This window comes from Lates calcarifer, linkage group LG17 (assembly GCF_001640805.2).
Source record: "Lates calcarifer isolate ASB-BC8 linkage group LG17, TLL_Latcal_v3, whole genome shotgun sequence".
Classification (NCBI taxonomy): Eukaryota; Metazoa; Chordata; class Actinopteri; family Centropomidae; genus Lates; species Lates calcarifer.
Window position 1 is genome coordinate 2,558,472 of NC_066849.1, and position 19,719 is coordinate 2,578,190.

General features: G+C 39.3%; 1 protein-coding gene across 3 annotated transcripts in view; it reads left to right on the forward strand.

The window, feature by feature from the left end:
• The window catches only part of si:ch211-51h4.2 (uncharacterized), a 67,829-nt gene that overhangs the window by 35,302 nt on the left and 12,808 nt on the right, over nucleotides 1-19,719 (forward strand). For all 3 annotated transcript variants that reach the window (XR_007814943.1, XM_018669800.1, XM_051077330.1), the window contains 4 exons: nucleotides 2,490-2,589; nucleotides 4,533-4,591; nucleotides 6,304-6,368; nucleotides 14,875-15,024. Coding sequence is in view for 2 of the 3 variants with exons in the window: in XM_018669800.1 (XP_018525316.1) it covers nucleotides 2,490-2,589; nucleotides 4,533-4,591; nucleotides 6,304-6,368; nucleotides 14,875-15,024 (374 nt within the window). In the remaining variant the exon portion in view is untranslated. The remainder of the gene's footprint in view (nucleotides 1-2,489; nucleotides 2,590-4,532; nucleotides 4,592-6,303; nucleotides 6,369-14,874; nucleotides 15,025-19,719) is intronic.

Below are 19,719 nucleotides of genomic sequence, written 5' to 3' on the forward strand. Positions count from 1 at the left end.
TTAAATTCTATTGAATTTGACAATTACTTATAACTTGTCCTTTAGCATCATCGTCAGGTCTGAATTTTAATGTGTCCAGTGCTTCTGTTTTTGATCAAGTTCTTGCAAAATTAACTACTTTCTAATAAGCCTCAGCTGTACTTTGTGTTTTTGTACTATTTAACAAATGTTAGCATGCTAACACACTATGCTAATATGGTGAATGTAGTAAACTGTGCTAAAAATCAGCAAGTCACTATTGTCATTTTGGACATGTTGGTTTGCTCACACTACTATCTAAGTCAAAGCACTACTGTATCTAAGTGCAGCCTCACAGAGCTGCTGCAATGGCTGTAAACTTTTAGTCTTGTTATTCACACTCCCACACTCAGGGATAATATTGTCAGAACTATTGATTGTCTACAAGAAGTTCAGGACATCTAATGCTCTGGCCATGTGTTGCAGTCTTGCCATCATCTTCAATCTGGATGCAAGGCTCTGCAATTTTCTACAAGCAACGCAATTTGTGCTCAGCTACTTTGACTTTTGTGAAATCACAGTCTTCTCAGGATAGTGCTACAGGTAGCTCCCACCCATAGCATGCTATCTCCCTCTCGGTTGCCAGGAAACAGCAAGAACTACACATGCTAAGTAAAGAATAAAGTCTCACCTGCTTCTTCCATATGGGACCTTTCACTCCCCCCTCCCACTCCTTTCCACTCCTCTCCTGCCCTCTCCTCTCCTCTCCTCTCTATAATTTCATCCAAATCAATGTGCTGCTCCAGCAGCTCCTTTTGGCCTGACACCTGACTGATTGCTTCACACAAAAACCTGCAGCTAAATAAAATAACAGTGGTGCCCAAATGAAGTTGCTACACCTTGATAAGAGCTCCATTAAGTCATTGTGAAATAGGTCTGAATGATGCTTTGGCCATTACAACAACCACACATAGAAATTTGGGTTAACACGGTGTTGCACACACACACACACACACACACACACACACACACACACACACACACACACACTTTTAAATGAATCTCATGCACCGAGCTGTGGAATTGTGTTGGAAGGTAGATTATTCACGGAGAATCGACTACAATTTCACGGCTTTCTGGAAATAATTAGCGTGACATTTATTCAGGCTTTATAATTGGTTAAGACTCCAGACCCTCACCTCTAATAAAGTTGTCATTGAACCTTTAATGCTGCTGGCTCCCATGACAGCAGGGGAATATTGCAGCCCGGTGCAGGGTGGTCAAATCACTTGGAAGCAGACAATGCAGTCAGGTTTATGGTGCGTGTGTGTTTATGCGTGTATGTGTGTGGTGAGTAAAGTAAAATGTGGTCTATTCTTCGTCCGAGCCTTAATGAAACCTGCCCACCGTGAGATGATGAGACAATTTCTCAAAGATTTTTAAAGAGGTCTCTCTGAGGTTTCAGTCCATCTAAAAAGCATTAGTTGGTAAACAGGATTTTTACTTAGAAGTCATTAGAACCAATCACCCCATCCTCCTCCTCACTTCTTCTCTCCACTTTACTTTCATTCCTCTTCATTACTTTTATACAATTTTGTGTTGTCCTCTACTTTCCCCCCTTCTCAACTTGTTCTATTTTTTCCTTGCTTTCACTCCACCTCTATCATATTTTCTTTTTTCCCTTACCTGTGGCTGTAAAATGGTATTCACATCTCTCTTTGTCCATTAGCAAACAGACCACAGAGTGTTTTGTCGCACTAAAACACAAAGATTACTCTTTACTCTGTTCTATGGCACTCTCTTTTTTGGCTCACACACAGACTGCACCCACGAATCTCACTAAATGTTGCACAGGTTTTCGACTTCACTGCAGTGGTTGAGTGCTTTCACCCTTCAGGGTGCGTTTAGTCCCTGTCAGTACAGATCTTCACCCCTTCTTCTAGCCGTTTGACAATTTGCTTATATATGAACTATGACAGAAAGTATCAACAAAAGTTATCAAATCTTTTTTGTTTCCCAAAGAATAAAAATTAGACATCACAGATGTTGAATTAATATATCAAGTGACAAAGTATGAAATTAGACTTTGAAATTAGAATTCTGAGAGAAGTAAAAATGTCTGTGTTCTTTGAACTCTACTGTCTATCTAAAACATGAAAACAGAGTAATGATAAAGGCTTCTACACTTCATCATGAATGTAGTCAAGGTAAAGTAACTGATGGTTCTGTCTTCAAAGGGCAAAAAGGACAAAAGCATTGACTTGGTCTAAAGGATTAAAAGTCACTATTGACTTTAATATACTAAATATACCTTTCACAGCAACCCATAAGTCTCAAAGTTTCAGAAATGAAATCTAAAAGAATAAATGTTCGTTTGGTGTCCTGTGTTGTGTTGCTGTGGATGATTTAATTACCTGCCAACGGTACAAACACCTTCATGCTGATCTACCTTCATCTTGATCTTGACCTTGACCGAATTAATCTCACAAGATCTGTTACAGAAGACCTGTGTGTGTGTTTGTGTGTCTCAGGTGGCTGTGACATTTGCAGTGGGGTCAGAGGTCGGCCTTCAGAGCAACAACGACTTCAGTCAGATGGGAAAACCTTTCCTAATGGGCACAGTGGCTCTGGGTGAGAATCAACTTTGCTCACTATTACTTGTTTTCTATCCTTTTTCCTTCTGTCTTTATTCTTTCTTGTCATCTCTCTGACCCTCTGAATAGCCAACATTTTCATTCTTCTTTCATTTTGCTGGCTATTATAAAAAACTGAAGCCCCCCCCCCCTTGCATGTTTTCTGTCAGCCATGTTATTGTGTGTATTCACGGACTGTTGTTACACAGTTTACTTTTGCCGTCACTGTGATTAGCTGTTTTGCCACCCACAGTTTCTTGGCCTGAGCACCTGGCAGGCACCTCCTGGAATTAGAACTGCCAGCCAGATTTGTAAAACTAACTTGTAGACAGTTTGCAGCAAAGTGGTGAAAATGTGAGTGACAGACTCCAGTGTCTTTCTTGGACAGAAAGTCATTGATGTTTCAGATGCTGATGCTCTGTGTCTGCAGTCAAGCTAAACTGAACCTGCTTATGATATATGGGGAGGGCTGGGGGTGTTTATTTTTCATTAAATCATAAAAAGCGATGAAATTCACATGTACAGTATGTGTGGTATGGATGTGGCCTATAAAATGTCAGACTGCTGTCAGGCCAGATCCATGATGGTGGTGGTGGTGGGATTAATTTGCATAAGAGAATTGTCTTTTCAGTGTATCAGTCAGCAGATAGTCTGTTTAGCAGCACAGACCTAAATTAGACAACAAAATAAATAGAAAATAAATAGAAGGAAAATAACCGAAATGGCATCAAACATAAGTTAAGCTCAGCCCTGAATCGCTGTTCAACTCCAGCTCAAAGTTTTTCATCCACACCTCCAGCGAGTACTTTGAATTCTGAAGTCCCTGCAACACATCAGCTGTGGCAGTATAACGGGTTATCGCTCTGTTTCATTAGCGTTTCTGTGACAGCTCTGACTGTACTTCCTCCAGCTTTCATTACTTCTGAGGACCATTTGAACATGCGGACTGCCAGCTATGACAGCTGCTTTGCAGTTTGTCATTGCTAGTTGTGTGGAACAGTATATAGAACAACTTTAAATCATTTTCTTAAGATTAAAAAAGGATTAGGTTTACCTCAGAATTGTATTCTGGTCAGGATTTAAAAGCCTCTCAAACAACATTCCAGTTATGATGGGACTCCAAAACTACCCACTGAAACGCAGACTAATACAATGCTTTTAGTTTGGTGTGCTGTTTCTTAAAGCAGGGTAAGACAGATTTCACCGCAGCTTATATAGACTGACACCTCTAAAGCAAAAGCTAAAGGCAGAATATACCAAAATATCAGAAATGTGTGAACTATAGATGGCACTGACCTGGTGGATCAGTATAGTAGTAGTAGTAACTAAGTAAGTATAAAGTCATTTTAATTGAAAAATTGCAAATCACTCCATCCATTCTTCTCTAAAGCAGGTATCTGTAGATTCCCATAATGAAAGGTTTTGTAAACACTTTTTGTATGTTGATGTCTATTATATGTTAGAGTTGGATAGTATGACTAAAAATCTGTATTGTAAAACCTTTCACAGCTTTTACTTTACTAATGATGAATTAACAATAGTTTTTCTTTATGTTTTCTCTCATATTGTCTCACTTCTAATATATTCATTATGGTCGCTGATGCCATTTTTTGTTTAGTCAAAATGAAATCAGATAACTTTATTGGAAATTGTAATATAAATACATTTAGGTCAGTAAGAAATTTACAATGCCAGTAATTTAATGAATTTGGTTTATTTTCCAGTGATACTAGGGTACCTCTAACTGTATATTTTCTCTCAAGCAGTCTCTCATTTCCAGCTTGTTACCAACTTGTTTGGCTATTATGGATGAAACAGATGAATAAAGACTGCATAAACAATTATTTTTTTATGATTTTTCTCCATGCAGTAAAGAAAGAAAATGGCAAAACGGCACACGACCTGGGAGATTTACCAAGTGTTCTGTTTTTGTCTCAACAGGAGGGATTGTAAACGTGATGCCTTTGCTTTTCTCACAGATCTCATACAACAAAACACAGGTAAATCTCCTCCACTGTATCCTGGTGATCTGTAGGCCTGGCTCAGAAGGTACTGAGCTGTTATTCTTCAGTGTTAGTACACTGAGAAAGACTGAAAGGTTGTGGTGACCTCTTAATCATCTCTCTCTCTAACCTTAGCAGGTCAAGCTGCGCAGCTTAGTGACAAATAGTACTGTGGCTGTCCTGGGCAGTTCCTGGTGTTAATATGTAGCACTACGTGAAAAGTGACTTAATTGACTTAAAAATATTCCTTGGTTTCATTTAGCAGACAATTGGTAAACAAATTGTTATTAAAGCAAATCTTAGTAAATTTTGTGGAGACTTTACTTGGATGTGAATTATTTGAGAATATTCAGTGTGGACATAAATATGGTACCTCATATTCGGTGCTTGGTACTGAATTTAAGTAGCACACCTTTTTTAATACCACAGTTGGTCAGCACTGCTGGTTTCCACTGGCTGTGTCTCACCATTCCTGTCAGGCCACTAACCCTGCCTGCTGGTTGGGTCAGTCTTTAGTGGTAAGGTCAGAAGTGCTGCTGGTGAGGGCACAGCTCTTTTCTGAGCACACTGTCCAGTTTTTGTTGGACACACTCATTTCTGTGAATATTGCAACAATTAATGTAAAAACATGTATGGTATTCCTTTAAAATAAGGGTGACAGGGCTTGGTGTTGTACAGTCAGTTACAGAGATGATGAATTACAGCAACAAAGTATATATATTGTTGACAAACAGGCAGCAGCTATGTCTACAGTATGCATGTAAATACATCAGTGTAGGCAAGTGCTATTCCATAGTAACATTACATTAACAGGATGAGCAGACAGAGAGTATGCATGCAGTTAACTAACACTTAAGTAACACAAATTGACATATGTTTACGTGCACTACTGTTAAGTGAATAGCAGGATCTGAGCACACTGAGAGCAGCTGGTTGCACTCATTCACCAGTTGGGTGCCATTAAACTGTTGCAGAAGAAGGGTGCAGATGATGTAATTAAAAGAGACCCAGTCAAACCTCAACCAAAAACCATATGGAAAACCTGATGGTGATGACATTTATATTTGTCTTATGCATTAACCTGTGAGACGTGGAAGGTGGGGTGACGTTTAAGTCACATGCTTTATGTATGTCATCATTTATTTGCAAAAGCCGTTTCAGTTGTACATTGTGCATGTTGAAAATGTGCATAAAAAACAGGTGGATAGAAATGCAATTACTGCCTAGAGGACAAACAAGTACCATTATGTATAAGTGCTCCTCACCCACTGTCACTGACTGCAAGCCTGTGTTTCTGTTACTGTAATTTTCTATGTCATAGCCAGAATAACATACCCTGCTTCATTGAAATAACCACTTACACCTGACTTGGCCAACACAACAAAGAAATGTATCATCATCCCTGGCGTGATTTGTGTTTTTGGAGGTCATTGCCTCCAAAGCGTCTTCGAAGAAGGGTATTTTGCATTGTACACATATATTTTGCATAAAACATACAAAGGTAGTCAGGCCCACCAGGTAGAGAGTAGTTGGTAATGTATAAAACCTTTCAAGTGTGTCACTTTCACTGATATGTCTTAAAGGGTTCTCTTCAGCAGTGTTTAGCTCTGTACAAATGACTGGTATTGGATATGATCATACTATTTTATTGTTTAAAAAAAACCTCTGCTTCAACTCTTCACCATGTTCTGTATTTTCTTTATGTCCAGATCCTGTGGTTTCGAAGAGCAGTTCTTGGAGGTCTGACAACCTGCACTGTCCTCAACATCCTTTGGTGAGTATATTATGCTCCCATATTCCTCTATGCTTCTCTTTATCATCTTTATTAATAAAGAACCTGAAGGCAGTAAATGGTTCTAATCATATACACCTCAGGTTTCCTTGTCCTTTAAAGTCATATTCAGCCATGTTCTACGTTGTGAGAACAAAGTTATTTCTCTGATCGTACTGTCCTAAATGAAAAAGCATGTCATGACAAGTACAACAATTACTTATCTGAAACACAAAGGAAACATTATTTTATACAAAATGGCAGAGACGTATTCGCCAGGATAGAATCTGGTGTATGTTCTCCTTGCAGAGAGCGCCACAGGACACTGGGCGGTTTTTGTGAATGACTGCTACAGTCTCTCCACAGGCTGAGGGTCAGGGATTATGGAGGAAGCAAAACAGGGAGGGGGGCTTTGTTTTAGCCACAGTAGTGGCTAAAGTGGCAATAACTGTTGTCATGCCTAGAAAGTATGATTGGGTAAAAACACACATCACATTTAAACCAGATATGGAAATTTTGAAAAACTCCACATTTAGAGCCTCCCTCAACCCTCGACATAGAGACACACCATGGGTGCATGGAGTTTGGAATCAGACGCCACTTATATATACAATGGTATTTAAACTGTACTCTCTTCAGTAAATATGGTAAGCAATGTTAAATATTGGCCATGTGAACATAGCAGCTGTGTCATCAGTGATGCAGGTTGTCACAATGAGGCTGATTCTGTTTTGTTTGTGAATGTGTTTTTGGATGTATGTGTTTGTGAGTATGAGTTATAGTTTTAGCATGATTATATGAGTTACTTTATACACATCAAGTAAACTGGCTGCAACTAGCATTTAAGTGAAAAAGGGAAACTAACACACACATGAAACACTCACACCTCTACATTATACACAGGCATAATGTTGCAACAGCCTACCACATCACAATAAATTTCTTTCTAAGAATATTAGCTGAAAATATGTAGCTTCATTGTGGACATATTTGGCTATGTGTGTGTTTGTGTCACTCTGAGAAAGAGCAAGGTTCACAAGAGAGGAAAAGAAGCAAATGGAGAGACAAAACTTCACACAAAAAGCACTCTACCGATTTTACACGTCTGAGTCAGTTTACTAGTTGTGGAGTTCTACTCAGCCATGAAAACAGTTGTATAATGTCTTTTATGGCTCCGGAGACACTTTGTCAAGTCTGAGAGAATTACTCAAGTAACACCAACTAGGTATCTCAGCTTGGGCTTGGAGACAATTAAGTTTTAATGGAGAGTCTGCATTACAAACTCTGGGCATGGAGTTTAAAAGACATCACCATTTTCCAAGCAGGCAAAGTCTTCTGTGCTGTCTAGTTGCATAATGAGAAGAGTAAGATAGGGTGTTTTTGAAGCCTCTGCTAAGTTGTTTGATTTTGACCATTCTTTGAGTCCTAATGGAAGAACAAAACTGTTCCTTTAAAACCCTTGCACAGAGACACATATCATGAACTTGAATTCTCTTAACCCTTGAATGGATGGATGTTTTTTCAATCACTCCTACATATCCCTGCACTTACATGATGCAGTTAAGGCCACATACTAAAATCATAGTGCTTGTAAACTCTTCAGAATGTATACCTTTGACACTAACAAATTTTTAGTTCAGTTTAGCCTGTTACATTTGCTGTTTCTACTGTCTTATCTCACACACAAGCCACCGTAACTTCTCACAGACACTCACTAAACCCAAATTAGTGAGCACAGCATGTTTGTTGTCATAGCAACATGGTTGTGCAGAATCTTACCTCAGGTCACTGAAGACTCTATAGACCTTTTAGAGGAAAAAATATGTTTTCTTAAATAATAGGACTTTGGATGTTGACTTAATGCCAAAATGTGAAAATGTAAGATGAACCGACAAGCACATTTTAAAGTGAAGAAAATGCTCTGTTGCACTGCTGCATGAGCTGCACACCCATGACAAATTTCACTGAGCTATACCCAATTGGTTGTATCTGACCTTTGGTGTACTTTACTGATCAGCTTCTGGCAAAACAACTTACAGCACCTCCACACAATAAGTCTCTCTCCTCTGGGATACTTCTCTGAGATTTATGAGCTTCAGGCTGCATTTTTTTTGTTTTGTGTCCAACCTACACACCAGATTCTGAGAGCAGTGTTGCGTGGCAAAGCAATGCTCTATAATGGCAGGTTTTTTCACAGGGGAGCTCCATTTATCGATTCATGATAACATTTCAGAGTTATTTCAGAGTGCTGTAAACAGGCTTCACTTTCTCACACCACTTTTACAGAGCCCTTTGGTCAACACATGCACTGCAAAAACCTTAACTATGTTTTTTTCTTTAAGTTCAGCAAATGCATGGTTAGAGAATTACAGCTATGAGCTTTCAACCAAGTCCTCTATTTCACATGGGTCCTGTCCACTAACAGGACCCAACTCAGTATGTTCAACTTTTATTCCTTGTGGATTCACGTGAGAGGTGCATATGCCACTGCATCCTCTTGTACTGAATCACTCTGAAGAGAAACACTATAGCGTTCAACAGTGTAGTTCTTGTAAGAGTTATGGTCAACACATACACATACACAACACTAGACAGTTGTATCATACATGATATATTGCTGACATACAATGGTGGAAAGGTCTGCATTATTTTCAGTATTTTGTCATCCTCTACAGCAAATCCAAACCCAGCATGCTTCCTTTGCTTTGGGTCAGATCATATTATTCCCAGTTTTGAGACTAGCCAACAATTACACTGTCATGTCCTCATTGCCAGGTTGTCTTCTCAGCTGTTGAGCAGTTGCAAACATCTCACAGTGGTAAACCTTTACAAGCAATGGGTAAGACCAACAGCAAACAATCATATTGCTGTCTTGCTTATTTTATATAATCCCTACCAAATGACAAGCAACTTCAATAGAACTTTCATCTTTGTATCTATTTTGCCATGAATGAAACTGTCCATAACCATGATATCTGTTGCTCAACCTGAAACCATCCCCAATTTTGAGACCAAACTTCCGACATGCAATGTGAATGTTATTCTCCCACAGTCTGGTGTGACTGGGCAGAGTCAGAGACAAGATGATAATACGGAGAAGGACAAGCAAGTGATGGAATATTTGAAGATGAAATATCTCTTAATGGCCCAGTTTTTGATCAGCTTATCCAGTGTCTGCTGACTGTCCAGTAAGACCTCCTCAATAGAGAAGAAAATCTGAATTCTTGGTTGTGCCTTCAGGCAGTTCAGTAACTTCTCCAGGGATGCGTCCACAGCCATGGAGGGAGTCACAGTTGTAGCCATGGTTGTAGCTTGCAAGTTTGGCTGAGCATCATCACCCCCAGTGTTGTGTGAGGAAGGTGTTGCAGGGAACTTGTTTTGAGCTTCTTTGTCTGACACTCAAGCAGTTGACAGAGAATTAAACAAGGCCACAGCTCCCCCTGGCCACAAACCTAGCAGCTAGCCATCCATCTTTGACCAGCTGTTGTCGACCAAGCAAACTTCAGCCTGCAAGAGAAGCAAAGAAGGTTCTTTCATCTTCACAGAAAGAGAAATTCTGCCTGCTGCACAGTCCTCATGCTTCTTCCTGGCAGATGCCCTTTCTCTCTGCGGAGATGAGGCCATCTTACTCTGTCCCTCTGGGCAACAAAGCAGGAGAGGCTGCCATCACTTTGTACAGTATGCCTGCTCTGCCTGTGGTGAGAGTGGGTGTGAAGCAGCCCCACCATAATAAATCTGTCTGAGGCTAACTGCCCTCTTGCTATGGCCACAGAAATACAGGCAGGAGAATCTGCATGTCAAACTAATGGCTCCCAATGAATGGATGTCCCTTTACACAGAGGTTGATGCCCTACTCCATCAGACTCTATCCTCTGGTTGTCTGAGGGTGTCTCTTTGTGTTCACTGGAAACTCTGGTTCAGCTAACTTCAGCTAACTTTTGAGAAGTGCGCATACTCTCTGCCCCTTTTTCCAGTGTGCATCATCCTCAAATACAGATGTGCTTCCTCCTCAGTCTGTGGTTGAGCACTTCTAGAAGGACACTGTAGAACATTTTCAAGACACCTCAGCATATGATAATCTAGATCAGAGTGGTGTAATTTGTCTTGGGGAGTTTGTAGAGTCTCGCAGTTTCAGTTGTCTGCTATCAAAAGTCAGCATGTGGAGCAGTTAAGAGGCTGTTACTGTGACAGTAAGCTTTGTTTCTTCTATGAGTCCTTACTAAATCTATGGTTTGCTCCTCTGAGGAAGAGAACGATTCATTGTATCCATAGGCTGTGTCCTGGCTGTGTAGTTGTCACAGCAAACTGTCCAGACATCAACCTTAGCCCCCTAAGTCCACACAGTCTTTAGTGAAGCTTGTATGGAACACAACAATGAATATGTATTACTTCTATGAACATCGGCAGGGCCCGCTCCCACGCCTCCTTTTACGGGCCTCAAAGCTGCAGATTTGATTTGATTGGCAGAATGTGCATTAAGGGTCAGTATTCCAACAAAGCACTTCTGATCATCAAACACAGGAAACTCCCAACACCTTTCCAACATTTGGCTGGGGCTATATCTGACAGTTTATTTAACCTTTTTGAAACTGACAGTTTGACAGGCACTTCCACTTCACGCAACAATTAGCCAGGTATGTGGAGAAGAGACAGTATGCAGAATTTGATACTTATTTCTTATGCTGTTTCTTTTTTTATTCTTCACATAATAGCCTCAGTCACTTAAGAGTATAAGAATGTACCTATTTAAAACAAAAATAAAGCATTCAGTCATTCATTAGAAAGACTTGCTACTTTCTTTCTGGCACACATTTTTCACTAGTTCCCTTTTTGTTGACTGCCAGAGTTAACAAACATTTCACAATATCTGATAGCTCAAAACTATAATGGAATAAATGAATGTTTTTGTAATACTTATGATCTGAAATTGTTAATTCTTCGCAGTACAAAGTCTGGCACAGTTTGTTACTGTAAGTTGACTGAAACCATGATGGCTTACACTGCACTCCTTCTCTTCTTGCTTTCTCTCAGCTCTCTCTCTCTCACTCTCTTATCACACTACTTCTTTTTGGGGTCCTGTTCATGCTTGACGTCCTGGTAAGCAGTTTCCTCTGCCTCCATTTTTCAGACCATAATTTTGATTGATAATTATCGTTGGGGACATAATTCTGTTGAGCCACCCAGCAGAGTGAAAGACTAGTAGAATAAAATAGAAATGGTGTGTTGTTGGGTGCATTCGAGCGTAGCCACAACAAATGAATGGATAAATCTCTCAGAGCTGCACTCTGCACTGCTGATTCAAAGAGACCAACAGCCAGTGCCGCAGAGAGGGGAGAGAATTTACTTGTCCGTGAATTCCTTTCTCTCTCCTGCAGCCTAACTTTATGGCCTTTGGTTTCAAACAGAGAACTTGTGATTCATCCTCTGTTTCCCATTCTCCTGTTTTTGTTTTTAGAAAACCTTCAAAGACTAGCTGTGCCCTAAAGGATTATCAGGCTGATTTTCACCAGACCTAAACACCTTGACAATGCAAAGGGAAATCCTGGTTGGGACTACTGATCAACTGTGACTGTCTCTCATAATAGATATCTGATTCATGTATCTTTACAGTGAGGCAGGTTAAAGCGAGCTTACAGTTGTGTAACACACACACATTACAGTTGCTACATCATATTCTGGACATTGGACAAGATCAGAGATATCAAAAGGTTTCACCTGCACAGAGATGTTAATGAGCAAAGAGACGTGACATTTAAATTTGCTTAAAACACTGCATGTTTTATATCAAATAAAGGTTAGCAATAGCAATAATATTTTTTTAATACATTTTTTTTCAGAAACAGTATTGACAGCTGATTTAAAAGGCTGTCAGTAAATATAAATGGTTACAGCATAAGTGCTTCCTTGGCTTGTTAGCAGACATGTGGCATTGTAAACCGGCTAAGCTCAGTTATTATTTGCCACCTATACAGATTTACAGAAATCATCATAGCAAAAGTTGAAGTACACATCTGAGAAAATAAATGGACTATCAAAAGATATAGAAAAAATATATAATGTAACATTACAAATAAATTATGTAGGCACATTTTAACAGAAGTAGAAGACGATCCTGTAACGTTCCTATTGGGGATTTTGTACACTCTGTCCACAAAGACAAGCATTCTACTGTATACATCAAACTGACTGTGAAGAGGTGTTATGGAGATCAGTTGTAGTAGATACCATCTTGATAATGAGAATATTTTGTCACTTCATTATCTCATGCAAATTTAATTAATTCCTCAGGGAATTATTGAAGCATGAAAATGTGTTTTCACAAGGTAAACTTCAGATTGTGTAAAATTACCTTTTGTTGTTATTGCAGGTCTTTCTCTTTTTTTAACCTTATTATAATTACTGACTGGAGGTCACACCCAAACACATAACAGCTACTGCAGGCATTCACTGCAGTATTTACAGAGTAATAGTAATATTACACATCTCCTTTTGCTATCACGGTAAAACTCAAAACAATTACAGATGAATGGGTTATATACATTAGAGAGGAAAATCTTAAACAGTCATATTTATTTTTCTGAAAAAGCTTTGCTCTTGATATTCTTCCCCAAAGAATCCAGCAGTAAGGGATTCAACAGGGAGCACAATAAACCTCAAGGGCTACACAGAACCCAGCAGACACACAGCACTGAGAGATGGAGTACACATAATATGCAAGGAAATGGATGCCAAAGTCAAGCATGGAAACGGAAAACTAGAACAGGAGGAGGCCGTGGTGTTAGAGGGAGTAAATTATCAACACATGCAGTAACTGCGGTGCTCTGCCGTTGGGTAAAAACAGTGTAACCAGCTGCAGTGGGGTTATGTTTAGAATGAAATCATCATCAAGAGTGAGACTGTTAGTTTTCAAGGATCACCTCATTTCCTTGATTGAGCATGTTTTGTGATTCAGTGCTCTGCCAAAACTAAAGCGATGCATAATTTCAGTTTAGTGTGGATTGGTGTTGCTGATAAATGTATAATTAATTCATGATGGTGTCCTTATGAGGCCTTAAAAGTACTAAAAGTACAAAGTCGAAGTTTCCATATAATTATGCAGTCTCTTGAAAAGTCTCAAAAGAACCCCTGGCAAAACTGAAATATGTGTAAGACTACCAAACGTCTGCTTATATGTTGTAGCTCCTCCTATAATAGGAAACATAAAATAGTAAGTAAATTATCTGGCAGATATTATTTGTTTCTGAAGAGTAAAATGTTGTAAATTACCAGTAAACAATCTTACCAATAACTTTATTAATAGGAAAATTGAGCTATTTTTTTATTTTTCAAAACACTAGCCCCATGCACCTTTTCCACACTTGGTACATTTCACTTGAAACACCTACATAAAAAGAGCCCATATTAGGTAGGTGTGGTTTGTCAGTTTCTTGGTTTAAACAGGGTGAAGAGGATGACCAGGTGAAACACACAGGTGAGGTTATTAACAGTCCAAAATGTGAGTTTGTGCTAACACTGCCCCCCAGTCAACCACTTAACACTGTGAAGATGGCCTAGAAATCAGCTAGCTAGGCATTAGCTAGCTGCTGTAGCTATGGCTAACATGCTAGCCAATGCCTGTCTCCACCAAATCCTAAAGGGGATTATCTGGGTTTTTAGCTACTAAATGCTTCACTATGTTCACCAGCTAGTTGTTGCTGTTGTTTGTCTCCTGTTGGTGCTGTGTTCATTGAAGGTTTTTGCAGAAGCGAGCAGTGACACTGAATCAAAATAGCGACGTTTTGTGCCATAAGCAGTTAGCAGAAAAATGCTAAAGCACTCTGAAACGATGAGGGGAATTGCAGAGTTAGGCGATAATTCTCTGTGGCTTGATAACATTACATATTTAACTGATCCATTGTTCATAAAAATGTTGCTTCTTGCAGCCTGGTGCCAGTGGTGACTGGGCAAGAGTGTTTGTGTTTTACTCCGGATTAAAGGCCACGGTGTATCTTTGTGACAAATGGCCCTGTCTTGTAACATCCTCCTCTAAGAAACCGATGCTTGTTTTTAGTCCTTTGGCAACTGATCTCAACTGGTTTTAATCATAATCTTTTCACATCATGAAACATATTAAACCCTGCTCCCTCCATTCAAGAAAAGTTGCTCAAATGAGATGTGTGCAAGTACCTATCTGGAAATTGAGGAATTGCTTGTGGTGTTGTCTGTCATGATACTTAATCTTCATGTCAGCACTGAACATCCATTAACACTACAGCCACTCGTGCTTGGCAGTTATAAAACACCAAACCATTTACTGGGACTCTGGATGCTGTGTTTTAACGTGTTGAAAAGTTGATGAGCATATATCATGGCTTATTTGAGTTTATGAAAACATGCAGGCTACATCCTGGTTTGTAAAGAGCTGGTGATGGGAATTGATATGTTTAAAAATTAGTTCCATAACAAAACGTATGCAAGTAAATGACAGGCTTCAATTTAGTAACCTTCTCTGTGTGTTTGTGTGTTTCAGGTGCTGGGCAGTGCTGGAAATTGTTCCCCAGACATCGTTACCAGAGAGGCGGACTGCAGTTGAGACAACAGCCCAGCCTGACACCAGCAGCTTACCTGGTCCACTTTCCTCGGCCCCACCTCTGCTGTACTCTAACATCTCACTAGAGGAGTGAGTCTTTACTCTGTATTCCCTCCTCTCCTGTTTTGTGTCTTTCAAAATTCAGACTTAAGGACTTCTCTTCAATGTTGGCTTAAAACCCTTAAAAGTTGAGGGTGACACAGGGTTTCCACTCACTCATTTGTCCTGCAACTTAAAAGTCTGACTCTAATAAATGGTGTAAAGGTTTGGACAGTGATGAACCATAGCCCATCCAAACGACCATTCCAAATTATTTTCCATTATCTCAGGTAGAATGACATTTTATCAAATAACCTCCATTGATATCAGGCCAGTTCTTAAATAATTTGGCAGGCGTGGAGCTCTTTTTTATGCCATTACATCATCCACACCCATTCTAAACCCATAAAAAAACAGCAGCAGATTTCCATTTCTGATGCAAAATTAGCTTTTTGTCATCAGAATTGTACAGTATGCTATTACGCAGATGCCCAAAGGTGACAGTGATGATACATCAGCAAAGAAATGTGTGAATGTGCACAATTAACAGCTCTTGTACTGAATATGTAATTGTTTCAAAGCATCTTTGAATTGTAATAGCTCTCTGGCTCAGACCGTCCCTTCCCATTAAATCTTCCTTCATTCCACTGATTTGCAGAACAACCGTTTTTCATTTCGATTGCTTGGCATGAATTTTTATTTCTGTGTTATTCTTTCCCCCCCTACCCATCACTGTTCATTGTTCATCTCTTTAAAAAGCAGAGCTTCTGTGACCCACATGGCTAAGACAACCTCTGTGACAGGTACTCTCCTCTCTCTGCCTGTCAGAGCTGTGGCTTTCATAGAACAACATTGCCCCCTAGTGGGAAAGGTACACTTCTATGAATTTCTTTCAAAAATGAAATACACCTGGTTTGGAGCACTTGGTTGTTACACTCTGTCAAATCCCAGTCCTTTAACCTTGTTCCCCTCATCTGTTGGGTCTTTTAGAGCAGCTATATGCTTTTAAATCCGTGTTAGGATGAAGGGGCAATAACAAAAATAAAAGAGAACACAGGGGATTTTCCACTCTCTCCAGTGGCTTCATGTCTTCAGTCACTGGGATCAGAAACAGCAGTTTGCTTTTAGACATGCTGCAGTTTTCAAAACACATGGGATTCTGGGGGAGTGTTACTGCTCAGGTAAAGGTGATTGGGGATTAGTTTTAGATCTTTGAAAGTTTGGGAGATGCACAAATTGCAGGGAAAAAAAAAATATCTGGATGATTTTGCCTGCCTGTTGCAGAGTCCAAGTACACATAGACTGTGCAGGACAAGTTCTAAATATGTGCACTTTTATGTTATGAACAATGAGAGGCCAAGACAAGTAAGAAAGATAAAGATGAAAAGCATCACAGACAGTGTGGCTTAGATGCTGTGGTATCCTGGGAGAAGGTGTGTGAGAAAAAAAAAACACAGTAGTCAGTAGATGTAGACATGTCTGTTCATGTGTCAGTGCATCTGTTCCTGCATTGTCATTGGTGTTACTGTTCTTACACTGTGACCCCAACGTTTCTCCAATTTACACACTTCGTTTGTTGTCATATAATTTGTTCTCATGAATGAATGCAGTTAAGCCCGTGACTGATGTGGTGTGCACAATTGTCAAAGACTTAATTGAAATTACTGTATGCTGCACCTCATTCTGCCCCTGAGAGATACTGTTTGACTCAAGGCTGCCACTGCACTTAATAATCCAGCTTAAACCTTACTGTTTTATGTGACAATTTGAAAATGAGTGAGAACACAGCACTGGGACCAGATTCACATTACCTAAATTGCCACTTAAGTGTAATTTAAAGATTACAAATTTGTTTTAAATAGCTTTTTAATTGTTGAGCATTTAACAGTTCCAGCATTACAGGAAATATGCCTGACTAAGTTAAAATCCATTAAAATTAACAGTACTGAAATTTCCGTTATTAATGCTTACTGACAATTAAGGTCATGAACAGATCCTTTGGATCATTCATATGGAGCCACAGGCTCTCAGTGATGCAGAACTGGAGAAACGAGACCAAACAGGGCATTAATTGTATAAATTAACTCTTAATGATTGCTGTTTTCCAAATGAAAATGGGAATAAAAGTGGACACAATCAGCGGTGCTTACATTGTTGACAGTAGAGTTTCTGTAATTTAGAGATTGATTTACCCATGATCACAGCTGTATATCACTAGGGGCTTGTCAGGGTCAGGCCATGTTTAAAAGAGGAATTAGTGAAGCTGACACCCATTACAAACAAGGTTGAAACCAAATCAACACCAACACCAAAGCCAATTGAGCACTGTAAGAGACGTCTGGATCAAACCGTATTCACTGTAGTCCTGATCATGACTTTACATCTTAGTAGTCTTACTTACTTACTTCCTTACATAATCTCTAAAGGCAAATTTGTTCATTTAATTTACAGATAAAAATTTAAACACTAAATGTGACATTTTCCAAACATTGCCAGTCTGTCAGTGCTTAGTGCTGACAGACACAGGAAATTTGCCGAACATTTCTTGCTTCCAGTCTTGCTTTGAGAGTTTTTACCCAGCTCTGAGCACTGAGAGAGGGAGAGAGGGATTTAAATTTGGTTTCTTGAAGCAGTCTGTGTGAAAAAGCTGTGCTAAACTTAAATTATCTTAAATTCAGTGGCTGGCAAAAACAAAAATTGCGAACATTCAAAGAAAAACTTGTTTGATCCATCTTTTTTAAAAAAATATAACTGACGTCAAACACAAAAAGTGTTGCCTGGAATGATCTTCTGTCTCTTCAAAGTCATGCATCATTTGTTTTAGTCACGGCAGGAAACGTCACTGAATCTCTTATGATGAGTGGATCAAGGCTGAGGCAGATAAAAGGAAATTTCAAGGAAAATTCACTGACTTACACACACACAGGAAATTTGCTGCAATAACTCAGCTCACTTTTATGAATATCTGAAGTACAAACCAAAAAAAGATTCATCAAAGTTTCATATATTATGATTAAGAGACTTTCAAGATGCAAAATATATTTTATGAAAATGGGAGGAATTTTAGAAATAGAAAAAATGTGTCAGTACTGTTAATAATCACTGTACTGTTCAGAATCTGAATAATCAAGCTGTACTTTTGCCATATTAATACAGCAAGAATGTTTCTTGTAGTCTGACTGTACTGTACTACACTGTACTTTTATCATTCTTATTTCTGCCTTTCTTTTTCAGTTTACCTCCAATCTTCCTCCTTTTCTTCCTCCTTGTTATACAGAGCTTACAACATGCTTAAAGCACAGAAAGTGAAATTAAGTGAAAAATCAAAAATACCCATTTTAATGTGCATGATTCTTTGCCAAAATGCTTTAGTACCCCGTCTGTTCTCCCTCACCTGTGACTCTCTTAGAGAAAAATAGGTTGTCAGTCAGTCAGTCTGTGTTTTAAACTGTAACTTGTGTTAACTGTAACTGCAACTCGTAGCAAGCAGTTTTTGTGCTGTTGCCATGGGGGGGTTTGCCTGGTCTGCAACAATGTTTAGGTGGGTGGTATGTGTCACAGTAACATCCAGATGAATGTCAGGACCCAAGGTTTCCTAGCAGCACATTTCATTGTAACGAGATGATCAATGTTATTCCCTTCACTTCTCGGTGGTTTTAATGTTGTGGCCGATCAGTATATATTTATGAGGAGCCACAGGGTAAGTTAGAAAAAACCCTGTTTAGGACTAACATCAACAGCAGTGTGAAATGTAACTCCCCCTGGTCCCATATGCTATATGAGCTCTGTGCTGCTCTTCATTGTATTAAAGGAGGTAACCCTAACCCTAACCAGTCAGTTCATGGTCATCCTCAAATCTTTTACTACATAAAAGTTAGAAACATGCTAACAATAAAGCATAAATGTAAGATGTGATTTTGTTATAATACTGCCCTGTAATAGTAGAGATAAGTGACTCTATGCTGCAATACAAGAGGAATGCTGTTTCCTCATTTCCATGTCTTCTACATGAGTCATCTACTGGTGAGGCTGTAAACTTTAACCTCAGGTCTTTTTAGCATCAGTCTTCTTCTTGTCCTCCAATGTCAGCTGCAGACAGAGTTTTGTTCTCTTGCTTTTTTATAACAAATTCAGTTAATGTTATATAGCTAGCAGTAGTAAATAAAATGTGTCTGAAGCTTAAGAAATTTCAAGTGGTCTATCTGCCTCCATGATTATTGTAAACTGCAAATGTGAAGTGCTAGGTTGGAAAGCGTAACAGTAAGTAAGAGCGCCAGGGTTTAGAAAAGGGTCAATTGCTGACTGTAACATTTCCTTCAACTCAGGATGTAGCTGTCACTGGCAGCAGCCTCAGTGGAGAAAACAAGTGGTAAAATGCTGACAAAGGAATCTCCTTCACCAGTGTGATACACCCACTCTCCTTCTTGTCAACATAGTTGTTCATCACATAAACCCACACAAGTGGTCCCCTGAAAACTCTGCAATTATGAAGTTATTTATACAGTCTGCTGATAGCTGCCCTCCTCGTCCTGTTTGTCAGCTCTCAGCGATTTCATCACACTCAAAGTGTATCACAGAAGGCAGTTATTTTGACAATACATGCCATCACGTTGGAGCACAAACACACTGCTATTTTGGAATCTTACCTCCCATTTTCTTTCATATCCTAAATCTGTTGCCTTTCCATTTTTAACTGAAAGTGGAACGTGTGCAGTTATCGCTGAAGCCTTTTTATTTTCACAGCAT